Raw genomic sequence first — 24525 nt, forward strand, 5'->3', positions numbered from 1 at the left:
GGGATCTGATTTTGTACCATAAAATCAGACTCCATGCGGCTGTGTGCACTGATTAGAAAACATCACATCTCTGTCGCAGGTGGGGGGAGAAAACTGGGACACTTTCAGCTTTATATATCCTACCTTGAAGAGCTGTACCCAGCGTTTCTGTTCGGCCTGGATGCGCAGCTGAACCTCAGTGTTTGTCTTGACGCCCACGCTGCGGAAGGCAGCCATGTACTCCTCTCGGTGCTCCGTCTTGGTCTCGGGGTAGGCCAGCTTGATGATGCCCAGGCATGCGTCCCTCAGACAGCGAGACAGAGTCACCAGCTCTAGCAGCGTGAAGGGCATCATGGACGACTGAGGCTGGCCTGCCGAGAGCCAGAATGTATTCATGTCTTTGTATTGATAGATTTTTACAGCTACATAGTGGCAGGACAACATGCCATTGCCAACCACAAGAAGAATGATCACAGATGTTCGTATCCTATAGCTATGTAGGTCTTGTCTAACATGTAGTAAAACGGAGGAATAATATGAGTTTCCCCTGCTGGAATGTAGGTCAAATTTCTAGGCAACACCAATAATAGCTAAAGGACATTTCAGATCAACTTTTCACTTTCACCAAAATCTAAAAAGTCAACAGTACGTGAGCATATAATCAGACAACTTACACGGAAAACTAAAAGGTGTAAGGCAATGATAATTAAATGACTCCAGTGAAACTGATGACTAAATCTGCTACCTTCCATTTCGTGGCCAAAGAACTCGCTGTCGTGCACGGAGATAAGCGAGTGGCTGAAGAGAGAGCTGAAAAGATAGAAGAGGGGGATGATGCGGTTGGAGTCCTCCAGCGACAGGGGAGACCCTCGTGAGATCAGCTGCAGCAGGGGAACCATGGAGCTGAGGGAGCAGACACAGAGAGGAGGAGGTTAAGTAGGAGGCACTGTATGTACACAAGCAGAGATAAACATCAACTGCACACAAGCACACATGCATACTAGTATACGCTCGCACACACACACACACACACACACACACACACAGACAGAAGAACTCACCCAGTGATCATTTTAGTCGTCATGGAAGTTATCAGGTGCCACAGATGCCTCAGGAAACGTGCATTGAAAGCTAAACTGTACAAAAGTCTGGAAAGAACAAAATGGGAAAAATAAAAGTTTAAACATTTATTTTGATAACCAATACAGGCGCCATCAAGAGATGAATTAAAGAGCTAATTCAATCAGATGACACAATCAGTGTGTAGAATAATAAAATTACTTTCTGCCTAGCTGTCCTCTGTGCCAGGATTGTTAACTTTGCCCACTTAACCAGAGGACACACGTAAAAGGGGGGAAAAAAATAAAAAAACACTTTTAACCAGCATTTCCCCCATAGAATTTTCTTGGCCTGTCTCTCCCCTTTTATACCTTGTGCGGGCCGAAAAAAAAAGATTAAATGAGCCATTAAGCTTTATTTAGGCGAGGCACCTTCCATTAGTAAACTAGTTGCTGGCGAGGGTACCCAGCCCGGGTCATAAACAGCCCTCTGGCTTCCTGCTGGAGCCCCATTTAACTTAATGGCCAGGCAGTGAGACAATGGAGGACGGAGGAGGAGGGGAGGCCCGGCCTTCGCTGTGACCCCGCAGCGCCAGCGAGCTTCCACACTCACAGTGAATTACATGATAACACCGAGGAGGGCCCGCATACCTCTCAATACTCGCTCCGTACTCAACGGGCTGTGGCACCAAGGTGTGAAGCTGCTCTTTGTTCAAGTGTGTGTGTTTGTGTATACTCCTAGATTGCGTGCCTTTTCACACAGAGGGTTAAGAACAGGTGACAATAATGTGGTAAGTAAGCTAAAAGGCGAAATAAAGTGCCCCTGCATATAATGGGCCCTTGTCTGAAGAGTGACAGTATTGGCACCTATAAGGATGCCTGCCTTTAACAGGGCATCTCCTTGTATTCACAGCAGAAGAGAGGAGTAAAGGTCAACAGAGAAAAAAAGAGCTAAGCAAGAGATAAAGAGAGGTGGGAGTGGAGTGGGGAAAAAAGGGAAATCTCATATCGGCTGAATATATTCTCATCTCAATGTCAATGCCCAAATCCCCGTTCTGCCATTCAATATACCGCTGAGTAGCCAAACTCATTCAAAAGACCCAAAATGGAAATGAGCTTAAGGAGCAGAGAGTGGCAGACGACCCTCAATACGGCTTGAGAAATGGTTTGTGCCGAGCCCACGCCATCTGTCAGTACTACAAGACTCAGGAGAGCAGCGGGGAATAGTGCTGTGGGCTCTTAACAAGTGGTGCGGGTGTTTGATTGAAATGGGAAACAAAGCACTAAATGCCAGCTGACATGGTGATTTACGGCCTGCGAGAACCCGAACCCCCATTTCAATCATGGAATGAACCACTAATAAACAAAGTCAAGACATCAAAAGGGGTTGCGTGTGCATGTGTGTGTGCACGCTAAGCAGCTTGATGAATCACACCCAGATCATTTCATTTTGCAGGAACGAAAGAATCTCTGTTCAGCAGAAAATAAGCAGCCGTGCTCAGGTCATATTTGACACCATCAAGAAAATACTAAGCGAGGCATCCCGCTTCCACCTAAATACAGATTCGTTTTGCAGACTCCTGTGTTAAAATTATCAACATCATTATCTCATGTCAACTCAACAATCACAGCAACCATTCAAAAGCAAATGAAGGACAGAAGCTCGTCTGCACTCACTTTCATCAGAGAGAGCCCCGTTAGCAACAGTGTGCTACATTGGCTGAAACCAAACGATCAAAGTGAAATTACACCAAATACCCAACGCTAAACAATCAAATTGAAATTACACCGTACCCCACTAAGACAAATACAGGCTAAGTCCAATTAGCAAACCAATCAAAATCAAATCAATTTACATCAAGCCTGAATCATGATGCTGCTTTTAAGTTGTCCTCTGAAAAGAAGAGAGAGCAGTTTCATGAGATATTGTACATATTTATTAAAAGGCACTGTGTCGGGCTGGCCAACCGACCGGGCAGCCGCTTTTTTTTTTTTGTAAGAGCAGTAAATCAGGGCCGGGATGCAATTTGCTCCCCTTAGCCTCTTGTAAAGCTATCCCGTCCACTCCTGCAGTGATTAATCTTTCTCGGTGAGCTAATTATTTTGTACAGATATCCAATAATGATGGAGGACGAATGGCAGGATTTATGGTAAAAGCGGTGGGACGGAGGAAGCCGTAAAAATTAAAGGGGTAAAAAAAAATACACAGAGATTCTTCTAAATTCTGTACGATGATTCGTAAGCAATATACCAAAATCACTAGCTGACCATCGATCTCCTGCTGAACATTTTGATTACTGACGACGCCACTTCATGCTGAGCCATTACACACAGATAATTGGCATGGTTTTTGGTTCAAGAGCAGCACTAACAGTATAGACCTAACACATAGTTGCTCACTTGAAATGAATTTTTCTCCAGCGCATGCACTGAAAACACACAAACACCCACACACACACACATACAAATCAACTGGCAGCTTCCTGGTTTGGCTCCACTAATAATTAACCAGAGGAGGTTGACCATCCGTGAAGCTCAGTCGGGATCACCTTCCGTCAGTCAGAGCAGCTCCCATCTCCCCCCCACCTCTGACATCCTGGCCCTAATGTAATCAACCTGAGAAGGGGTAATTGCCCTCATCCAGCACTGACAGCTTCCCTGACATCCCTGCTTCCTCTGCCGGTTGTAAATGCCAGTGGGTGAGGACCACAGACAACTGCCTGCCTCGCTTCACCGTTATTTACATTACTGCTTACAGCGCGGAAACACATAAAGACACAGTTTTCTCCTCAATCAGGTAGGTGTGTAAACAAGCTCTTTCAATGCAAGGTTGATCTCTACAGGATCTGTAAAATATTATAAAAACGGAATAATCACAAGCCTTTAAATTATGTTTTCCTGGCATCTGTTGATTCAGAAATCCTTGGTTGCTTCACTGTAAAGTGCACCTTGGTTCCATTTAGTGGATCAAAATACCAAAAGCTTTTTTATAGGGAATAATACCTACAATATCTACCACTCATGAGGGACATCCTCCATACAATTTTATTACAATTTGCACCTTTAAAGCACAGCCAAGGTTGTTGCAATAAAAACCCACTCAAAATCCTTTCATGGGAGTTTTTAACTACAATATTTCAAAGAATTATCTGGAGCACACAGCACAGGTCCAAATTTAATTGACATATCTTAAGCATTTTTAATCTGTGTTTATGCTATTTGTTGCTTTGTAACTTTGTTTGTCTGTGTACTCGTACCTGACTTTTGGCACCATGAGGCGGTGCTGCACCATGAGTGTGTGGCAGATGGATGCCATCATGGTGAAGACCTCCTCGCTGGCCGAGTCCCTCCACACCAGGTTGAGTAGGGCATTAGTCTGCTGCTTGGTGTCCAGCTTGTGGACGCACTCCTCCGTGATCAGCTGCACAGAGATCCGGCTGTCATCCTGATACAGGGGAGAAGATATAATATGGGTTGAAACATTAGAATGAAGACATTGATCTGCCATACTCAGCCAAAACAGCAGTAACTGCATGTAACAGAATAGTGAAATGGGAAAAAATTGCTTCATAGTTTATCTCAGTTTAAGTATTGTACAGCACCTGTAAAGAAGTGGATAGCATATAATTTAGTAGCATTTATGAGTGTAATTCTTGTTGATCTGAATTCTGACGTAGTAGTCATGACTGTTGATCTTAAAAACAAACAAAAATGTGTTGCTTCTGTTTGCCTTTGTAAGGCAGTAATGTCCAGTGGTACTGGAAATAAGTTTCATCTGTGCTCTGTGCTTTGAAGGCTGATGCCGCTATTTATTAATTGAAGCTGCAGATAGCTGATATTTTGTGGCAATATGTGGCAGTCTTTACATTTTTCCATTTTCAGGTCAAAAAATTTGAAATGTTCCCCAGAATTGGTGGAAAAGCCTCTGAAACAGCATTTAGGCCATCATGGGACTCTCCACTGAAACCCAGACTAATGAATTTCTTTTAGGTGGGTTAGCAACACTTGCAGGGTGACCCCAGCTATTCAGTGGTAGGGAAACTCTGGGATACATTACTGCCTTTAAATGAAGAATTTGCAAAACACATTATTGAATAAATAAATTAATAAATAAAATGTGCAAAGAAGAAAAAAATTCCATTGCAGGTTTTACAGAATGTAGCTGTCAGGGAGGAACCTCCATCATATTGGCAGTGGACAACCGATATCCGATATGTCATAACAGGCCAACATGGGCCTGATATATCGACAAAACAAAAATATTGGTCTAATCTTAGTTAGAACCCCCCTGTTGCCTGTTGTACCTGCATGGGTGGTGGATGGATGTCAGCGTCATCGTCATCCTCTGAGTCACTGCAAACTTCAGGCCTGCTGCTGCTCTCCGACACCGGCAGCAGGGGCAGCAGGGTCTGCAGAGCCCGCAGGTACAGGAGGAGACCCTCCTCTGATAGTGTGCCTGCCAACACACACCCACCCACCGTCACTGTCACTTCCACAATAACACACCGTATCACCATACCTCTCTATGAATCACTCTCCTCAGGGGTTTATACTGCAAATGAGCCATATTTCATTCACCTCATAAACACACACTACAGTATATATAAATACATAAACACAATACACACGCCACCCACCTAGGCAGTTCCCCCCAACGGAGAGGACGAAGTAAAACAGCCACGGTGCCTGGCTCTGTGCTGCTGAGGAGGAGCCTATGGTGGCCTGGAGGGAGCCAAGGAAGGCCTCGAATGGGAATGAGAGACGGAAGTCCGACAGTGCTGGGATAAAGAAGTGAAAGATCTGCTCGGTGAACGGCGCCGAGATGAACTCCTCGGTGAAGGCCGCAAACACAAACTGCCTGAGAGACGAGAGACAAGCAGAGATAAAAGGGGAAAGAGTGAGATTAAAGCTCACCATATTGCACACCATGTAGTTTAGATTTTTGTACTTCACATATCCACTTGAAACGATTATCTATATACTATGTGCCACCAGAAAGGGTCAAAGGGCAGGAGCAGTCAGAAAGTGTGTAAGGATTTTGTGTCTTGCTCAAGGACACTTTGATGCGGGACAGTCAAATCTACCAGGCCAACATACCACTACTCAAACAGATTGCTGGTAGTATATAGGATTTACAGGACGAGTTAATGCGCTACATGAACTGGCTGCTATGAATTGTAAAAACCAAGATTTTGCCTTAAAATTAGTCCATAAAGAACAAAAGAGTCGGGCTGAGAGAGTGGGTTGCTGTAACTTTGTCCTGCTCTTTCTGCTTCGTGAGTGCTCCAATATTGTCTCTCCAAACAGAGCTGCTTTGTCTGCCTCAGTCACACATCTGGTGGGTCCAGTCAGATAATTAGCTGTAAGAGTCAGTGTGTACACAAGTTTCTCTCACTCCCGCCCCGCTTTTCTTCAAAGAAGAAAAGAAGTCCCCTTGTCGTTTGTCATTAAGAATGTCTCAAATTGAGGGCAAATAGTCTGATATTCTGCACTCCGGCGAGCGAGCGAGTCTCGGGCCTTTTATGGCTTGTTGTAAATTGGTCCCTGAAGCAATTACTGCTTCACCACTGACTCGGAGGGACAAAAAACTGCTGTAGTTTGTCTGATCAGTTTAAATGGATGATTTTAAAAGAATACACCAGAGACAAAGACATTCCTTTCCTGCCTTCTTACAATTCTCTTTGCTTGGTACTCAAGAGCCAGTGACTTGGGAGGTCTACACACATCTATAACTTGGAGATTTATGTATCAATACGCCGTTACCCTCCATGTAGAGTTATAGTGCAGTTTTTTGTGATACTCTATTAAGAGGGGACATTTTCTTTTCACTTGACACACTCGACCCCCTCCAGAGTGAAGTCAGAGAACAGGGTCAGCTACAGAGCAGCACCCCTGGAACTGGGATTCAGTTTCTTGCTCAAGGACACTTCAGCAGGTTGGCTGCATCCTGTCCCTAATCAATATGTCTTCCTGCTGCTGCCCAAGTTCTGTTCAGGTATTATCCAGGTCTTCTTGATCCAGGATCACTGGTGAGTTAAACTGGTTTACTCTTCACCACTACTAATCTAAAAATCTAGTTGGCTGGAAAAATAGTGAAAGTGGCTGGAGCCTGTAGGGGGAAAAAAAGGTTTCCTGCCCTGCACAAGACAACACTGGTCTCACATTAGCAGTTCTATTCTGAAATCCCCTGACACCACCCTGTTCTGCTCTGCATGTCCTTGCGTGTGCCACTGAAAAATTGCCCAGCAGCAGAGTCTGACATTACCACCCGGCAAGTGCCAAATGCCAGGAAAATTTGGCTTTGGTGGATAAGAAAATCACCCGACACACTGACTGGTAATGTGGGACGATAACATTTGAATGCCTTGGTTATATACAGCCTTTGGTCTTTGCCTGTTCTCAAATTTTATCCCTGCTGACCACCGTACAGCATCTCTGACCCTGAGCAAATCAAATCAAAGCAAAATAATAGCTCTGTGTCAAACAGGCTCCTGAATTACGCTATTACGCTAGTATTACGCTAGTACTGAGTTACGCTGGCTCTACACAAAGCGGTAGGATAGAAACGTCTGCAAACTTTGTCATATTTCTATGAAAAATGTATATTAATTATTTTGTCTGGCAATTATTTTTGGCAGGTAAATTTGGGGAGTTTACCAGCACCTGGCAGGTAAGTCGAAAAATTAAATTTGGACACACTCCTGCCGCTACCTGGGTAAATGTTCAAATGTTTGTTTCATTCTCCTGCTGTACCTTGCGCCTGTTGTGCAGGAGGAGTAGGTAAAGTGCAGGGGTTTGAGGATGTGCTCCAACAGTGTGCTTGCCAGAGGGACAGAGGGAGCGTCGCTGTACTCCAGGCTGGAAGGAAGCCTGTGATTCACGAGAATATACAGCGACCTGTAGTATCCTGAGAGAGAGAGAGGGACGGAGAAACAGAGAGGATGTAAGACACTGGGTGACTTTATAAAATATATAATAATAATAATAATAATATCATAATGACTCAGTAATATGGTTTGTAGTTACATGTCTGCTCTGTTTGGAGTAAATTTAGCTTTACACAAACACAAGAAGTAGGTAATGGCCCTACTGGCATTAAATATTAAACAATAACTGATGTGTAAGAATGAGAAGAAATTAATCAATAGCCTATGTATAATATATCACCAAGACTAATATTAATATTTATAGTATTGTGCACAGAAGATTAATGAGGGTGTCATTTAGCATGCATGACACAAACAAATGTCTGGAAATTCAAAATGCCTCGAAAATGGTTTACGCAAGTACTTGAGTTTTCAGATGAGAGTTTTGTTTACATTTTCCAAACATTTTATTTCAAGAACGCATATAAAAAGGTAATTTTCTAGGTATAAATCCTGATGTTTTAAAAATAAATGTTCAACTTCTTTGTATATTGATAAAACAATGATGATTGTGAGGTATTTATAATGTAACACTGTACGCATTTTCCTTTGCAGTCTCAACAAGGAAGATTCAAAAATGTTCACTTTCTCTTTAGGAACACCATGAAAAACAACTGCAAATCCAATGGGAATGTTCTGAGAGTCTATTAATGCTTCACATTTTCTTCTTTTGAGGCTATTTTATGGCAATTGTGCTGAACTGAACTGAGAGCGTCAGCTAAATGTTTTGAATGTACTGTAAATGTAAAATGAAAGCAGAGATAACCTGCAAGATAGACTGGGAACAGAATTCAAGCCCAAGTATATGGCATGTTTTATGTTTTATCCCACTAAGCCACCAGGATGCCCCTGTACTTAACAGTTTTCCCTGTAAAAGTAGGTTTAGCCAGTTTGCCTGTTTAATTAGGCTCCCAGACATCTGACTGCAGCTATTTGTTGATGTAGTAGAGAAATTTTAACTAGATGTTTTGTTCTAAATGGCTGAAACCAGTAGAGTAGGAGTGATTTTAAACATTACTGTTAAAATTACTCATACATCCCAAATTTAGGGTACTGTAAATACCATAGGTTGTGGATTCCCTGTGCACAGCAGCTATACTCTGGTCAGAGGAGGAACAACAGTCCACACACAGATGAAAGTATTCAACGACACAATGAAAGGCTTCCGGCCCATTTCATTTATTCAATGTCTCTATACACCACCTAAGAATACAATGAAGCAAACAAGTGTTTGACCACCAGGCCTCATAAGGTCCACTAGTGTCTGAGGTGTTTCAGTGTGCGGTAGAATACTTTCATCTGTGTTTGAAATACTGTAATTTTACATCCTTTTTCAAAAAAAAATCCACCTTAAATATCTGCAGGCTCCACAGAGAGTAAACAATTCACCAATCAGAGCCATTTCAAATGCCCATATTATGCTCCAAATAAGTGGCAGTGCTAATTTATCAAGGCAGCAGAAAATATATCACTGCTTCTTCTTCCACATAGTGAATAAATGCACAATACATCAGTGAGTCCAAATGAAAGAAGACAGTGATCCATCTTACCTTTCTGTACCATATAGTGCAAAATCTGCTCGATTAATGATGCTACACAGTTAGCGTCTAGAATAACAGGAAGATAGGTTCTCTCTGAAGAATAGATCTCTAGCATCCGCATGGGAACTGCAACATTCAAACTGTCATCCTTGCAGTTCTGCAGAAGTCTAGGAGACAGAGAGAGAGAGGGACGAGTGTAATGACGACAACTGCAGTTTCTTCAAATATCCAACCAACCACCTATTCATCTGGTCATCTATACATCTAAAGACCCAATAATGTCAATCCATTATTAATGTCCAAGTACTGTACCTGCAGCAGAAGCCTAATATCCTCTTGATCTGAAACACACATGTCTGTCTCTCTGGGCCCGCCAACAGCTTCACAAACAGACCGTTGTGTTTCACCAGGTTCTGACATATCCATATCTTAATAAACACACAAATTTTGTATTATATACACACTAGACTTTGGCTAAAACTTAAGCATTTGGCAATAATACCTTCTGTGAATCAATTAATATACTTGTAATTGAAGAGCACCAAAGACACATCACATTCTCACCAATCTATGTGCATCCACACTCTGTCTGTAGAAAAATATGAGTCGCCTTGTTAGGAGGCTGAGACTGGCGCCGTCCAAGACATGCTGCGCTCCCCCCGCCTGTGTCTGGCTGGCACACTCATCAAACTTGGCCCTCTGGATGGCATACTGGAGAGGGAAAGGTCAAAAGTCACACGTACCAAATTTCGCTGGAGCAGAGTCGTTTAAATGAAATCATAACCACTACATGTTATTCAGGTAAAATGAAGTGTATGCAAATACAGGGTTCAACGTTAAGAATATCAGTTATTAATGTTGTCAGTGTTTAACGTCAGAATGACTGTCAGTTAGCTGCTTGGCCAACACACAGGCTCGGTGCTGCCGGCTCTTGTCGTGGGCACCGAGTGTGTGTTTGTGGTAGTTAGTTGTGAGTGCTTGCTTGATCTGCTTTACTTGGTTTGCTGACAAGCAGTAAGGGATTCATTCATAATTCATTCATTTTCAACCCAAGGAAACTGTCACTCACTTCCACAATGACAAGAAACAGACTTTTACTTTTTGCTTCATAATATCAAGTTCTCACCACCATGCCCACTCCAAACAACTGTTTGACTAACTCTAAGGTGATATCCAATCTGATCGGTCAGAAAAAAGTACAACAGAAAGGAAAGTGGGCCAGTGGCAGAGAAAGAAGAGCAAAGATAACAGGTTTATCACCGAGTGACAAATAATAAGACTAAAAACTTTTCTGGGCACTGAGTGACCAATCAACTTGCCCAAGCCAATACCTTACTAGCCCCAGCTCAAGAGTGATAATTCATAAAGAAGCCCACGTCAGGTGTCAAATCATGATGTACAAACCCACCAATGGTGACCACAGAGGACATCAGGCTATGCCGTCATAAATCTACAGGACCACCAGACAGGCAGCACCGTTCACTAGCCACCTAATCTAAATGTTACAGTGTGAGTGTTGGTATGTCACTGGGGCCTATGACACTTCCAGAACAGTCCAACAGTAAGTTCTGGTGTTGCAGAACCACCTCCACAACAAACACAGCTACAGTCACCTAAACTACCGTGTACCTACGCTTAGGCCCATCCCTCATTCCCAATACTACTCAATAACTTCAAAACTACCCATCGGTTTCAACAACAATAGCCTAATGGGACAGCTGACATTTCTAGCTTGAAACAGCTTGTGAAACATTATTGAAGATGACTTATGAAACCTAAAAAAAGAACTTGAAAAGGTGCTTGCAGACTTACTTGTTGTTTTAGGTCCTGATACCCACGAATGTAGGACTGAATGATAATGGCATTCTTCAGTCTTCTCCTTTCATCCTGAGAGTGATCAAACAACACACTTAAGAACTGACTGAGCGACCACATGAATGACCAAAGTAACAAACTAAGCCAATACATTGCATTAGATTAAATATTATTCAGCATTTATTCTTTTCAGCCTGCACGCATATATTTTTTCACTCATATTTGTAGTGCAAAATAAATGTACGTCTTCATTATTGTGAAACTTTCTAATGTTTTTTTAGGATCAATAATGGATCCTTTGAATGAACATAGAAGACTAACACACACAGGAACATAAAAGACTTGCTTGTATATTTGTATATACAGCACTCCACAGGCGTAATTACCTCTCGTTTTCTTCTTTCTTCTTGAGTGCGATGCAGCAGAGATGCTTTCTCCTCCTGAAAAGCAACATAAAAGAACCTGAAAAGACCTGCTAATGATAACTAAGCCAGACATGCTTTATGATTTATTATTTTGAGAATTGCCAGGAACATCTGAAATATGAATATGTCACAAATTGGATATGTTTTCTATATGAAGAACAGCAGACATGTTTGTTATGGGGTTATTTCCCTATGCCTGTATACCTTTCCATGTAGAAAGTCAAATAAAACGTACCTTTTTGCTAGCTCCTCCAAGTGATACCTTGGGTCTTGTCTTGAAATCTCCTTCAAAGCTGAACATTGTTAGATTTTTCCCATTGATTGGTCAATTTATTCAGAGGGTGCCACTGCTTTCTGAAACAGAAAATGAAACTAACTTAGCATTTCAAACTAATCAAATTACTATGCCTTTACTATTGTCCACTCTCATCAACTCTGGATGTTTTAGAAACCAGGTACCGTTACTGTAAATAACCAGCTAATTAGAAAGTAACCAATGAAACCAGTGAAGTTAAAGCAAAAAGAAAATAATCGGATCATTCTTGATTTGCTCCCAACCTACTTTTCAACCATCTACTTCGACTAGCCAATTCGCTAACAAATAAGGGACGTCACTGGCTGTTTTTAATTAATGTGACTATATAAATCAGTGATTGAATCTCAATCTGTACAACTGTGAAACGAAAGAAAGCAGATAACTTCAGTTAGCCGGCTGACAGCTTCAGTTTGCTTGCAACAATAGTTAGCTAGCTAGTTAGCTAATGACTCAGCAGCTGTCAAGTTGCAAACGCTGCTATTTACGCTGCATGAGTCCGACCGCAGAATGAGACTGCAAACTACAAAAGATTTATTGATGATGTGTCGCCCTACTCGTCAATACATGTGTAAGTAACATGATATTGTTGACGTTAGCATTGCAGCTAGCGAGCTAAGCAGCTAACGTTGAGCCAGGCTAACTTTACGGGGGGTATCTTCCTATCCGCATGTCCTCTTTGACATTTCTCATATTACAAGATACACATTTGAGAATCATAAATTCATAAACTAGTAATCGTTTACCTTTTGACTTCTGAAATAAGGGGGGGAACAAACACTAGAACTCTGGAGCGGCAATTTAATACAAATGTCAGATGTTCTTTTCCTCTTCTCTTCAGAAATCAACACAACAGAGAACGGCTAACTATATCCGCTTCCGGCCATGTCGGGAAGCTGATTGGACAGAATCAATGCCAATCAATTCCGTGCTGCTTAAACCCTCCTCTCCAAGTAGGAGCATTGAAATCAGATACTTATGAGTTCTGCTGTAGCAAAACAGACTCTCGCTGTGTGTGTGTGTGTGTGTGTGTGTGTGTGTGTGTGTGTGTGTGTGTGTGTGTGTGTGTGTGTTCAGATCACTAATGTCAGTTCTTCTATGTCCAGAAATTCAAACAACAAATTTCTGTAACTGTATAAACCCAATCCTAAATGAAGGTGGATTTGATATAGTCTTTTCAGTATGAATATATCCTTTCTGGTAGAGACTTGTGAATTTATTTTATTCACTTTCTTCTCCTGTAAGGTAGTGAACCTACTGGCAAAGGTCCCTCCTCCCATAGAATGGAAAAGGTCAAGCATGTGTGTGCCATTATATTTCCTTTTTTGACTTGTAAAGGTACACTAATTAATTAATGAGACCCAGTTGTTGACGTAGGAAGTTAATTCTGGGATGATATTTACTGTTGAGCCTTTTGGAAGAGTCTGGGGCTTTATTCAACATCTATGATGGAAGGTATCCACTTAATAAACCCAATGACGTAACCACTCACATCCAAGCCAGGTTTCTACAAAAGCACTCAACTTATTTCTTATAGAGCAAGGAAGAGTTTCATCAGATCCTCTGTACAAAATTTGAACACTGTAAAAATTGACAAATATATAATATAAAATATATAAAATATATAAATATATAAAATAAATATATAATATCATATTGATTGATAATTCACATTTCCTTTATATTCCCTTTATTTTTTGTTCAGATTTACTTTTGAAATTCAAATACAGACAAAACAGCCATGATCTGCAGGCCTGAGGGAGAAATCAAATTCTTTCCACAAACTCATATGCAAATCGCAATGCTGTTGGCTATATTGCACAGAAGACGATACCAACTCTAAACTATTGTATTGGGGTTAGATTGGCAGGAATTCAGTGTTGAAAAATGGAAGGTATGTATGGCATTCCACCGAATCTAATCCATTAAGTCTGTCTTTTTGAGACGCGTAAATCAGTTTAATTTAGTGTCTATGGGAAGTCCCTACTACCTATTCCTCTGGCTGAATATGAAAATGGGTTGGTCTGGCAGAAAATAACAAGGAACAGGTGATGGATGATGTACAAGAAAATTCATCACAGTTTGCTAATGGATAAAAAGATTGGAAAGCATTTTAGGACATTTTTGCCTTGAAGACGTTCAGTCAACATATCAGCTGATCATTGATACTGATCAAATCACACATGGCATAGGTTTGGGAAATAAGTCAGAAAAACCTCTCCATCCCACTCCATACTTATTGTGTGTGTGTGCGTGTATGTGTGTGTGTGTATGTGTGTGTGTGTGTGTGTGTGTGTGTGTGTGTGTATGTGTGTGTGTGTGTGTCTGTGTGCGCATTTGGCTTTGCCCCCTTGATACTCAACCTGGGTTAGGTCTTACCAAAAACCTAATAATTTTGTTCAATGGAACAAAAATAACAATAACAAAACCAATAATTATATTTCAATATTAATAATTTAGATAATATGCCAGTTTGCCCATGTAATAATAACTTATTATTCCAAAACATGAGAAAAAGACCTTCCACATGTCTATTGAGCTGTGAGAGGATGCCCATTCAAACTGTAGACTTATCAACTGCAAATAGTTTCAGGACAATATTGCTTTAAATGTATTTATTTTATTTGTTTATTTGGCAGGGACAGCGCACAATATAACATATTGCACCAGATTATAGCCAGAGGCTAATTTATATCGGTATCTATTGTATATTGTATCTTCCCATCAGGAGCCATCAGCACATTAACATACAATAATATAAAACACAATAAATACATTAGTAAAAAAGCACATTAACTAATTATACACTATACAATAATTGTAATACACTATTTAACCTTTCAAGTGCAAAAGTCATTCATATAAATATACTATAATACACTAAAAATAAAAATCAATGTAGTGTAAAATAAAATCTCACAGTATTTTAGTAGTTAGTTGTTAGTTAGTTAGTTATAATTAGTAGTTTGCTGACCAGCTCTCTGTCTCTAATGTGTACAGAATTGTTTTTTTAACCAGTTTTTTTAGGCTTGTTTTGAACTGTGGAAGAGTGCTACGCTCTCTCACACTGGTTGGTTCCATAAGTGTGATGTTTTAATGGAAAGGGCTGTCTGTCCAAATATATGACAATTAGCAATATTTATTACAAATAAGAGTAATGAGAAATGAGTTAATAAGAGCCCAGTTTGGGCTAAAATTATGTGGCGGCTGCTACATCACTGCTGCAGTAAGTTGGCTTTAGAAAGTTTTGTTTTCTTTAATATGATTATTATGTATCCCACATGAATTCTAAACACTGATGTTGGTATTGGAATTTGTGTTGGTGTTGGTATTGGTATTGGTTTGGTACTGGTGTTGTGGTGCCTGTCCTCTCATGCAAACTTAGTCTTCAGAGATCAGATTCCAGTTGGCTCTAATACCTTTTGCTCAATCACTTTTCACACCTGACTAATATATGTGTCTGACTAATATGTCTGTCTGACTAATATGTCTGTCTTTTTCCTCCGTTTTACAGCGCCAGCATTCCCAACAAGATCAGTTATGTTTGCCACTGAAGTGACTGAAGAGCAAAAAGCTCGCCAGTTTAAATGCTACCAAAGTGGGATTGAGCAGTTTTGATTGAGATTGATAGTCATTTTAAAATTTAAATGTACTGGCTAGGTTTAAGATTAGGCCAATAGTGCTGCCCATCTCTCAAAGGCATACTCATTCACTTTCAAGTAATATTATTCTGTAAAATAAAAATAAGTCCTAGAATTGTTGCCTGTTAAGTTGTATTGAAAGTGTCTCAAAAAACTGACAAATTGTGATAATTGAATTAAGCCTGGGGAGTCAAGATCCAACAAAATTTGAATATAAAGGAAGTTAATGAGGACCTTCCACACCTAAAAGTGTGTGTGGTCTAGAAGCTTAGGTAAGTTCCATTAACATGATTAAAATTAGACTTTATTTTTTGAATGACTTTCACATAGTTGAACAGATGAAATGTTAGCCCAACCTGGAAATAATGTTTGAAATAAGCAACAAAAACTAAATCAAAAAAGTACAACAATATTTTCACCCTTTTATTTCTTCTTCCTTTTTCCTCTTTGAATGCCCATCGACTCCCTTTCATTTTTGACTGATCTACAATTCAAAAAGTAGTAATAGGCCTATATGTGGAGGCTTTAAGAGAAATTGAAGCATAGACTTAAGTAATTTGCTGCATATTTGTAAGGACAGGCCTAACTGGCTTTTGTAGCTTAAATTGTTTGATTTTTCCCCATAGAAGTTGAAGAAGAGCTTTGATTATTATTATTTTTATTTTTTTTTGCTTATCAGGTGAGCCTACAAGGAGAACAACTACTAGTCTACTCAAAAATAATAGCCTACTACTACTACTACTATTACTACTACTAATAATAATAATAACACAATTGGCCCATTTTGTCTAGCCATTGATGGCCTATACCGACAGACTTTTTTATTAGCCTGACCGAATACAGTACAGGCTTTAAAAGCATGAGCACGAGCCACTGGCAAATGGTTTCATCAATATGAACTGATTGGGCCTATATATAGGGCCTATATATAATAGCATAGTCTAGGCTTACCATGTTGAAGGGGATGCAGGTAGACTCTCCATTCAAAGTGTATTGATGGCACGTCTCCGACAAATTAACCACCAATATTGAATTGTATAGAGGGACTTTGAGATCCTGAGGTTTCTCTCAGAGAAATGAGTCTCACTTCCAGCCTTTCTCGGAATCTGATCTCATGATGTCAAGGTCTTTTTCTGACAGAAATTAGGCGGCCATGATGTCTCCCTCGACAAATTAAACTGATAAAATGTCTATGGGCCACAAATGTTTTTAAAAGCAGTCCTGTACATTTCATGGAAACGGTCATTTGTGCCAATTCAACTGAATGTATTTATTGCAATAAAAGAGACAGTGCAGGTCCCTTTAAATTGCCTTTTCATAATGAACACATTTACCGAGGGTAATTAATATATAAACTATCCCGATTTGTCACTTTGATTTGTATTTTAGTTAATTGTGAAAGTAATTACGGAGCAAATTAACAGCTTTCAGGAAAGACCAGGGTTTTAGGGTCCGTCTCCATCTTGGGGGCCTTATTAATTTTCTCTCCCCTAGATGTGATGAAAAGGAGCGATAAATCTCGGTGATTGGTGAAGGCCAATACTAAATGGCTCCATATTTCACCGGTGCTTTAATAGAAATATTCATGCGGGCCCCTTAATGAAATTAAACCAGTATAGGGGACAAGGCGCAGTCCAGGCGCGTGGCGATCAAGACTCCGGCTGTTTTAATAATGCAGAAGGCTGATAAAATGGATTTAATTGATGAGCGGGCTGCAAAAGAAATCCGTTTCGGCGGCTCATTAAACAACTCTGCTAAATGTCCAAAGGTGAAAATGTTTATTTAGCCCTTTACAATATCATAATAATTTTAAAATAGCTGCCACGCTCTCTCACCCTCTCTCATCAGCAGGTGTGGGCACTTGCCATACCTTGGCCTAAGTGAGCCCAAATTTGATATTATACATTTTTTTAATCACTATAGCCTAATGGATAACAAAGAGCCAGCAAAAATGACCAGAAATATATTTGGAAGCAATATCTAAAAAAAAAAAAAAACCCATCAAAGGAGCATTCAGGACCAATTTTCAAAGTGCAAGATATATTTGCTGACCTATATGTCTAATAATTGATCACATTGACTAAATAGGCTATTATCTTAACATCATCAGTATCTGAACCATTTGTCCGCAGAAATGTATTCGATATGAGCCATTTTGGACGTTTTTGTGGCAAATAATATTAGATTGAGGGATTTGTATGCCATAGGTTTAGTGAAGTGAAGTGACTCTCTCTCTCTCTCTCTCTCTCTCTCTCTCTCTCTCTCTCTCTCTCTAACCCCTCTATCTTCTCTTTTTTTCCACGTTTCCATGCAGGCCCACATCCCACACACATCAATCTCTCAGTTATCATTCTGTAATTGGTCATGATCATCAAGGTTCACAATTAAATGGCGATCCTTTACTTGAAAACTACCCGGTGACTTGTTGATTTCCCCCGAGCAAATAAACGTCCCAGGAGCGCGGTTAGCTGATGAATTGACAAAAACTAATCAGCTTTATTGGTAGACAGGTTAAGGGCAACGGGGTGTCAATAATTCTCATTTTGACCTCCTCTTCCATTAACTTTAAGTGGCTTATTAGACCGAAGCCACCCCGAGTCACAGGCCTATTACATCTTTCTCTTCATCACACTCAGTGCTTTCAATTACAAAATTTTGCTCCTCGTTGGGCCTAAATGTGACAGCCGTCTTATTCTGACAATTGGTCATGGTTTCAATAAGATAAGTACAATTTTTAATTGGCTGCCCTAAGAGATATTTGTCAGCTTTTATTCTAAAATGTCTATTTTCAATATGGAACAAAATACCAAGCATGAGCTTAATTTGAGTTTTTTAAGAGGACAATCAAATTCATGTTATTTTCGAAATGCATGTGAACATCCATGAGTCTCAAAGCAGAATAGACCTTGGTTGGATTTGCTGATAATATCATGTTATCATGAGCAGTGAGGTTAATTCATTAAGGCCTACAGCTCCATTGTAGTAGGTCAGTGTGCTCGGTCAGACACACCTCCAGGTTTGGGACACGACAGAAGGAAGGCTCTTAGCTAAATTTCCCTGTTGGCCTCAGGATGCTATAGGGTCATAAAGATGTTCATTTTTTTACTTGCTTGCCTTTGTGGGGTTTTTTTAACAGCCTACACAGCTTTATGTAATTTGTTATTATCCATGCATCTAAAATCACTAAGTAAAAATAGGCCTGATAACCTTACATGTCGCCTTGCAGGCCTATGTGAACTGTTTTGCACTGCAGGCCTGATAATTCATTTTTTTTGCACTCGTGGATTATTGAATCTCTTCATATGCAACAGATTTATCCAATGCATGGTTTGGGTTTCACTACAAACTTTTATATGAGTAATTTCTGAAATGTAATTCAATAGGCTACACTAATCCAGTTCTTATCTCAAGGTTTAATCAATAGCCATTGTTTATGTTAGGTAAAGTTTAACAAAATTTTACTAAACCTGCCCCTATAATCTTCAAATGTGCCATGTTGGCGAGGCATAGGCTATAAACAATACCCAGGAATATAAACAGCCTACACTAAACTCCTAATTATAAACGCATAGCTCCGGTCCTCATTTCTGATTGACTGAGTCACCTTGGAAGCCGTTGTTAAAATACTCGATAAGCTCACACCTGTGACCGCATATCAATTAATTCAAATATTAATCCGCTAACCGAAAATCAGCACTTGCACCAGCAATTAGCTATAAGTGTCGCTTAGCAACCACTATTTTTAGCTATAGCCAAACTGGTAAAGAACTACATTGCTTGGCGGAAGAATAGGATAACAATTATGTTTATTAAAAAATGTAAGATTTCTCTTAATTATTTTGTATCACAGTGGTGTGTTGTCGCCGTTTTATAAAAGCAATAATCCAGTCAAGGCCGAGGTTTACAGTGATTTTAGAAGAGCAGAGAGGCGTCATTAGGCTCGACGCAGGGTTTGGGAGTTGGGACGGCCCCCTGCCAGTCGGCTGCACCAATCCGCTCCATCGGACAGGGATTAAGTGTCACATTGAGCTCCCTCTCACACTCCGAACCACATCATAACTTTTGAGAGGTGGAAAGACAACACTCCTCCTTCGTTTAGACAGCGGCAGCCGAGACGACAAGGGACGCACGCACGGCCAAATGGAGAAATCCAAAAACTTTCGCATTGACGCGCTTTTAGCAGTCGATACGCCGAAAGTGCAGACTTCTCCTCTGGCGCTGGTGACTTCTCTGTCCTCCTCCTCTTCCATTTCGTCGTCCGGAAGTGTAACAGCCCCGGAGCTGACCACCAGCGCCGAGTCTTTACGCACCGAGACGCCGTCTCCACCGAGGATTTCCTCTTGCGGTTTGATTCCTAAACCGGGTTTCCTGAGCAGCCCGCACGGCATGGTTGGATTACATCCGCAGAGCACCGCAGGGATCCCTCCTCAGGCTCTCTACGGCCATCCTATGTACACCTACTCCGCAGCCCTCACAGGCCAACACCCTGCCCTGTCCTACTCCTATCCACATGGGTCCCATCACCACCACGCCAGCGACCCCATCAAACTAACAGCCAGCACCTTCCAGCTGGACCACTGGCTCCGGGTCTCCACAGCTGGGATGATGCTTCCCAAAATGTCAGATTTTAATTGTGAGTAGCATTACAAAGTGGCATATTGTACTCTTTTTACTTAGATGAAATGTTGAAATAGCCTATGTGGTGCTGGCCAAAATGTCTGATCTAAAAATGTTTATGATGCTACCAAACTGTCTGATTTTAATTGTGTTATTCCTCTGTTACTGCTACATTACAGAGTGCCATGGCATTGCTTGTAGTTATACTTTGAACAATTCTAAAAATAATGTATGTGATGCCACCCAAAATGTCTGATTTTAATTGAATACTCTGTTACTTTGCAAGACATTCGGCTACAGACATGCATGGCATTTTTTGTATTTTTTGAACCTAAAAATAATAATAATATAATAAACTTTATAATAATAATAATATTATAATGTGGTGGAGATTTTAGGTAAACAAGCTTAAGTCGATTATTGTGATATGTCTCTTATTTGTCTGAATGAAAAAATCTGTCATAGAGAATGATGGTTTTTCTGAGAGGAACTAAAATGGACAGATAATGGACAGTGGGAAAGTGGCAGAGGAGTGTGAAACCCACAGTCGACATACTATTTGCTCACCAGATACTGCCTTTTTGTTTCTGTTCGTTTTAGCAGATTTGTTCAAAATGAAGTGGCAAATAGCTTCTCTCTGGACATATTCATATGTGGGCCACTTTGTTGCTCAGGCTGGGGGCACAGGCAGTATGACATCTGATATTATAGCCTACTATATTATAGCTACCGTAAAAAAAAGAGGTCATTGGGAATAAGATAGTTATTGGATGTTAATTTCTTACCTTTCTCTACATCCCTTGCCACACACAAGTATTTAGTATATTTTTTATTAATCACAAATGGGCTCTCATTCTTGAACATAAATAAAAAATACAGTTTGCATGGGACCCAATTTAGATATGCTCTACATCAGGGATTATTTAAAAATCTGGTTTCAGGGCATAAAGAATTAATGTTGGTTTCTTTTTTCAGCTCAGGCTCAGTCCAACTTGCTTGGGAAGTGCAGAAGACCCAGAACTGCATTCACAAGTCAACAGCTGCTGGAGCTGGAGCATCAGTTCAAACTGAACAAGTATCTGTCACGACCCAAGCGCTTTGAAGTGGCTACATCCCTCATGCTGACGGAAACTCAGGTAATATGTCCGCATAAAGCCCTGTTACTGATTTTAGAATTAGTTTTGCTTTATAAAGTCTTCATTGCCTGAGCACACTGCAAAAAAATGGCCAATCAGTTTATTCTCATATTCAGTCTGAATTTATTGTCTTAAAACAAGTGAGAAATTATGGCAATAGGATGAGATAATTCCATTTGTTCCCAATACAGTTTGACTTGTTTGAGGGATTTTCCAGAAAAAGAAATGTCAATATCATCCAAAAAGGCAACATAAGGTCACTGGTATCAAGGAAATGACACTTGATTCAAGAAAATTGTGGATTTGCATTGGAAACAAGGGGGGTTATCTCATCCCATGGCAGAAACATAAGATTTTAAAAACTCAACACTAAATGAAATAACTTTCTAGGATGTATATTTTTGCAGTGTAGCAGTTGGTGTTTGGCTGCAACATGGTCAATGTCAGGTGTTCTGGTGACCTTTACGCAGCCTTTACGCATAGCCCGTCACCAGTTGGCCCCTTTCTTTATATGTTTAGGTAAATTAAACGATGGATTTCTCATTTTTCAGGTTAAAATCTGGTTCCAGAACAGACGTATGAAGTGGAAGAGAAGTAAGAAGGCCAAGGAGCAGGCCGCCCAGGAGGCCGAGAAGCAGAAAGGCGCCAAGAACGGCCAAGAGAAATCTGACGGACTCGAACAGACGGATTATCACAGTAAGACGGACTCAAAAAACGGCAGAATAAGAGACTTCAGGGACAGTGACGACGATGACGGCGATAACTTCCTGTACAACTCGTCAGATTGCTCGTCAGACGACGAGAGAAATCACACCAGTGACATAAGTCCACAGCCTTGAAACAGCAGAAGTATTCTCCATTAATGGTGACTGTGGGGATTTTCACTAAAATGCAGTTGCATGTAATCCAACCTCACCTACATGGAATTAATGAGCATTTTTTTGGGTAATAAAAAGGGATAAAAGTTAGGTCAAGAATAGATCTGGTGATTGTGTGATCCTCGTGTCATACGAAACAAGCAATAAAGCAGGAGGTTTAAGTTTTATAATGCACATGTATGGAGCATCATTCAGCAGTATATCTGTGACATTGCATGGTTTATATGCAAATGCTGTAAACTGGCTCAGGACACTGCAATCCCTCCCCGCTGTGGTGGTTAGTTCGCCATCAATAATCTTTAAAATATCCTACTGTATGACCATTATAGCCCACTATAAATAGTCTGCTCTACTCCATTTGTCTTAGGCCTATTTTGTTTAACTCTTGTGGTGTTATACTTCGGTAGCCTATAATTGTGTCATATCACGCTGAAAAAAAAATGTTATGTTTATTTTTCTATACTGTATTTATAAAATGGTTATACCAGTGCATGCTAAATTATTGTTTAGCGTCTCTATTGGTGCAGACGATGTGAAATAAAATTTGTTTTTGTAAAATTCGGTCGTTATTTTCAGTGTCATTCGGTGTAGGTCTGTATCTTGTGCTCTTCTGTTAAAAAAAACAAAAAAAACAAAACAAAAAAAAAGGTAGGCTATTTTGCTTGATTTACGAGTTTGGTTTTAGCTTTAGAGGATTGTGTTTTTCTCCTTGCTCTGACAGGTCGGGTCATGGGAATTACTGTTAATAGCGCTGTCGGATCTGTGCAAACGTGCAGTGAGAGCAAACAACAAGTAGGCAGTCAGACGATGGAAACATTTCACACCACACTAGCAATGGGCTCGTATTAATAAACCTTTGAAACGGGTTGTCAATCGACCACTTGTCTGCTCAAGCACTATTTTCAGGGGTGAAATCATTTTAGCCTATTATTTAGAACGGCGATAACACACCACTGTAATAGGCTAATAAAAATGTGCGAGAAATGTTTAATTTTAATTAATATTATTTTAAGGCTATTCTCAAAAAACAAACAAAACAAAAAAAAACTAGGCCTATGATTAGTGTGATTGTTGATTTTCAGTTTGCGGAATGATATTTGAATTAGGCTAACTGTGATGCGGTCACAGATGTGTTTATCTGATATTTTACATCGGCTTCGAACATGGCTTCGAACCTCGAACCCTGATTCGAACCATGGAAGTATTTAGCTTCTAACGCGACTCAACCAATCAGAATCGGACCGGGATAATAACCGATACATGTTTTTGACCAAAGTTTCAGCTTGATCCGATGACACCTGTGACACTAAGCAACAGCCATCTTGAATGTTTTTAGTCATTTATACTAGGCTTTATTAAGTTAAAATGTAATCACTCTGCCTAATAACTTAGCGTTCACCAATAATTTTGGGGCTAATTTCCTCAAATGCAAAATAAACATCCCGGCAGGTGCATTTTGCCAACTATGACACAAAACATTTAGGTCTATAGGACTTTTTTGGATGTAGGTTAAACGCGCAATTATCAGTTGATACATGTTGCAACCAATGTGATCTTTCACTTTATGTTTTGATGAAGTCGGCCCATGTGTCTACCATTAGTGGCTGATCTATAGGCCCAATTCAACAACTTATTTGTACACACAGATGGAACAGTAACATTGACTTCATGGAAAACACAGTCCACAAAATGGCCTTATAAGCTAAGACTTCTTGTTCATTCACTCTTATTGTTCCCACAGTCATCAACGTTAAACTACTGACTGATTATATGCCAACAGAGTTCCTCAGAGATCTATTGGTTACCTCAGTTGTTTGCTTTAGCTTTAGCAGACTAAATCAAAGTTCAGCGGAGGGTCAAGCCCAGACAGAGTACACCAGGTAAAGCTGATGGCACCTGTCTGACTCACATCTGCAGACAATGGCCAGTGTATGGACTGCAGAGGGAGGGAGTCTATTGATCCCACGATTTCTACCTTTTATCTCACAAATTCTCTTTTATCTCACTTACTCCATACTTGAAAGCGGTCTGACTGAAACCTCACTAAAGCTACTGATGCCCAGCATGCATTTCACTATCCTTGTGGTGATGGAGAGATGCATTTCTTTTTCATTAAATCAAAAATTGCATCTTGAATGTTAGGAGGCTACAGTCAGGTCTGTAGACTAGTGAAGGACATTTCCTCTGGCTGACCTT

At 40.3% G+C, this 24525-nt stretch overlaps 2 protein-coding genes across 3 annotated transcripts in view; one reads left to right on the forward strand and one right to left on the reverse strand.

The window, feature by feature from the left end:
* ube3c (ubiquitin protein ligase E3C) overlaps positions 1–12926 on the reverse strand; it is a 32252-nt gene extending 19326 nt beyond the window's left edge. The window contains exons 1-14 of one of the 2 annotated variants that reach the window (XM_071899304.2): positions 12804–12926; positions 11980–12098; positions 11706–11759; positions 11317–11391; positions 10069–10215; positions 9817–9932; positions 9514–9671; positions 7791–7944; positions 5675–5895; positions 5342–5493; positions 4295–4482; positions 1041–1127; positions 725–882; positions 139–350 (exon numbers count right to left, since the gene is read on the reverse strand). In XM_071899304.2, the coding sequence (XP_071755405.1) occupies positions 139–350; positions 725–882; positions 1041–1127; positions 4295–4482; positions 5342–5493; positions 5675–5895; positions 7791–7944; positions 9514–9671; positions 9817–9932; positions 10069–10215; positions 11317–11391; positions 11706–11759; positions 11980–12045 (1788 nt within the window). In that variant the 5' untranslated portion in view covers positions 12046–12098; positions 12804–12926. Of the gene's footprint in view, positions 1–123; positions 351–724; positions 883–1040; positions 1128–4294; positions 4483–5341; positions 5494–5674; positions 5896–7790; positions 7945–9513; positions 9672–9816; positions 9933–10068; positions 10216–11316; positions 11392–11705; positions 11760–11979; positions 12099–12803 lie in introns of both variants that reach the window. The other variant, XM_071899303.2, reaches the window with a different exon arrangement.
* A 6912-nt stretch (positions 12927–19838) lies between these two features.
* mnx1 (motor neuron and pancreas homeobox 1) lies at positions 19839–22290 on the forward strand. The gene is made up of 3 exons (XM_071899307.2): positions 19839–20331; positions 21291–21451; positions 22003–22290. Exons 1-3 carry the CDS (start codon positions 19839–19841, stop codon positions 22288–22290), a joined length of 942 nt encoding a protein of 313 aa, XP_071755408.1.
* Positions 22291–24525: the final 2235 nt, after the last annotated feature.

The sequence above is a fragment of the Centroberyx gerrardi genome, chromosome 22 (genome assembly GCF_048128805.1).
Source record: "Centroberyx gerrardi isolate f3 chromosome 22, fCenGer3.hap1.cur.20231027, whole genome shotgun sequence".
In the NCBI taxonomy this organism is placed as follows: Eukaryota; Metazoa; Chordata; class Actinopteri; order Beryciformes; family Berycidae; genus Centroberyx; species Centroberyx gerrardi.

What these genes read in the sequence shown, in the direction of transcription:
- mnx1 (XM_071899307.2), top strand. Translation starts at nt 19,839, where the DNA reads ATGGAGAAATCCAAAAACTTTCGCATTGACGCGCTTTTAGCAGTCGAT. An exon ending in CAAAATGTCAGATTTTAATT is followed by an intron (nt 20,332 to 21,290) that starts GTGAGTAGCATT and finishes TTCTTTTTTCAG; the next exon opens with CTCAGGCTCAGTCCAACTTG. An exon ending in TCATGCTGACGGAAACTCAG is followed by an intron (nt 21,452 to 22,002) that starts GTAATATGTCCG and finishes CTCATTTTTCAG; the next exon opens with GTTAAAATCTGGTTCCAGAA.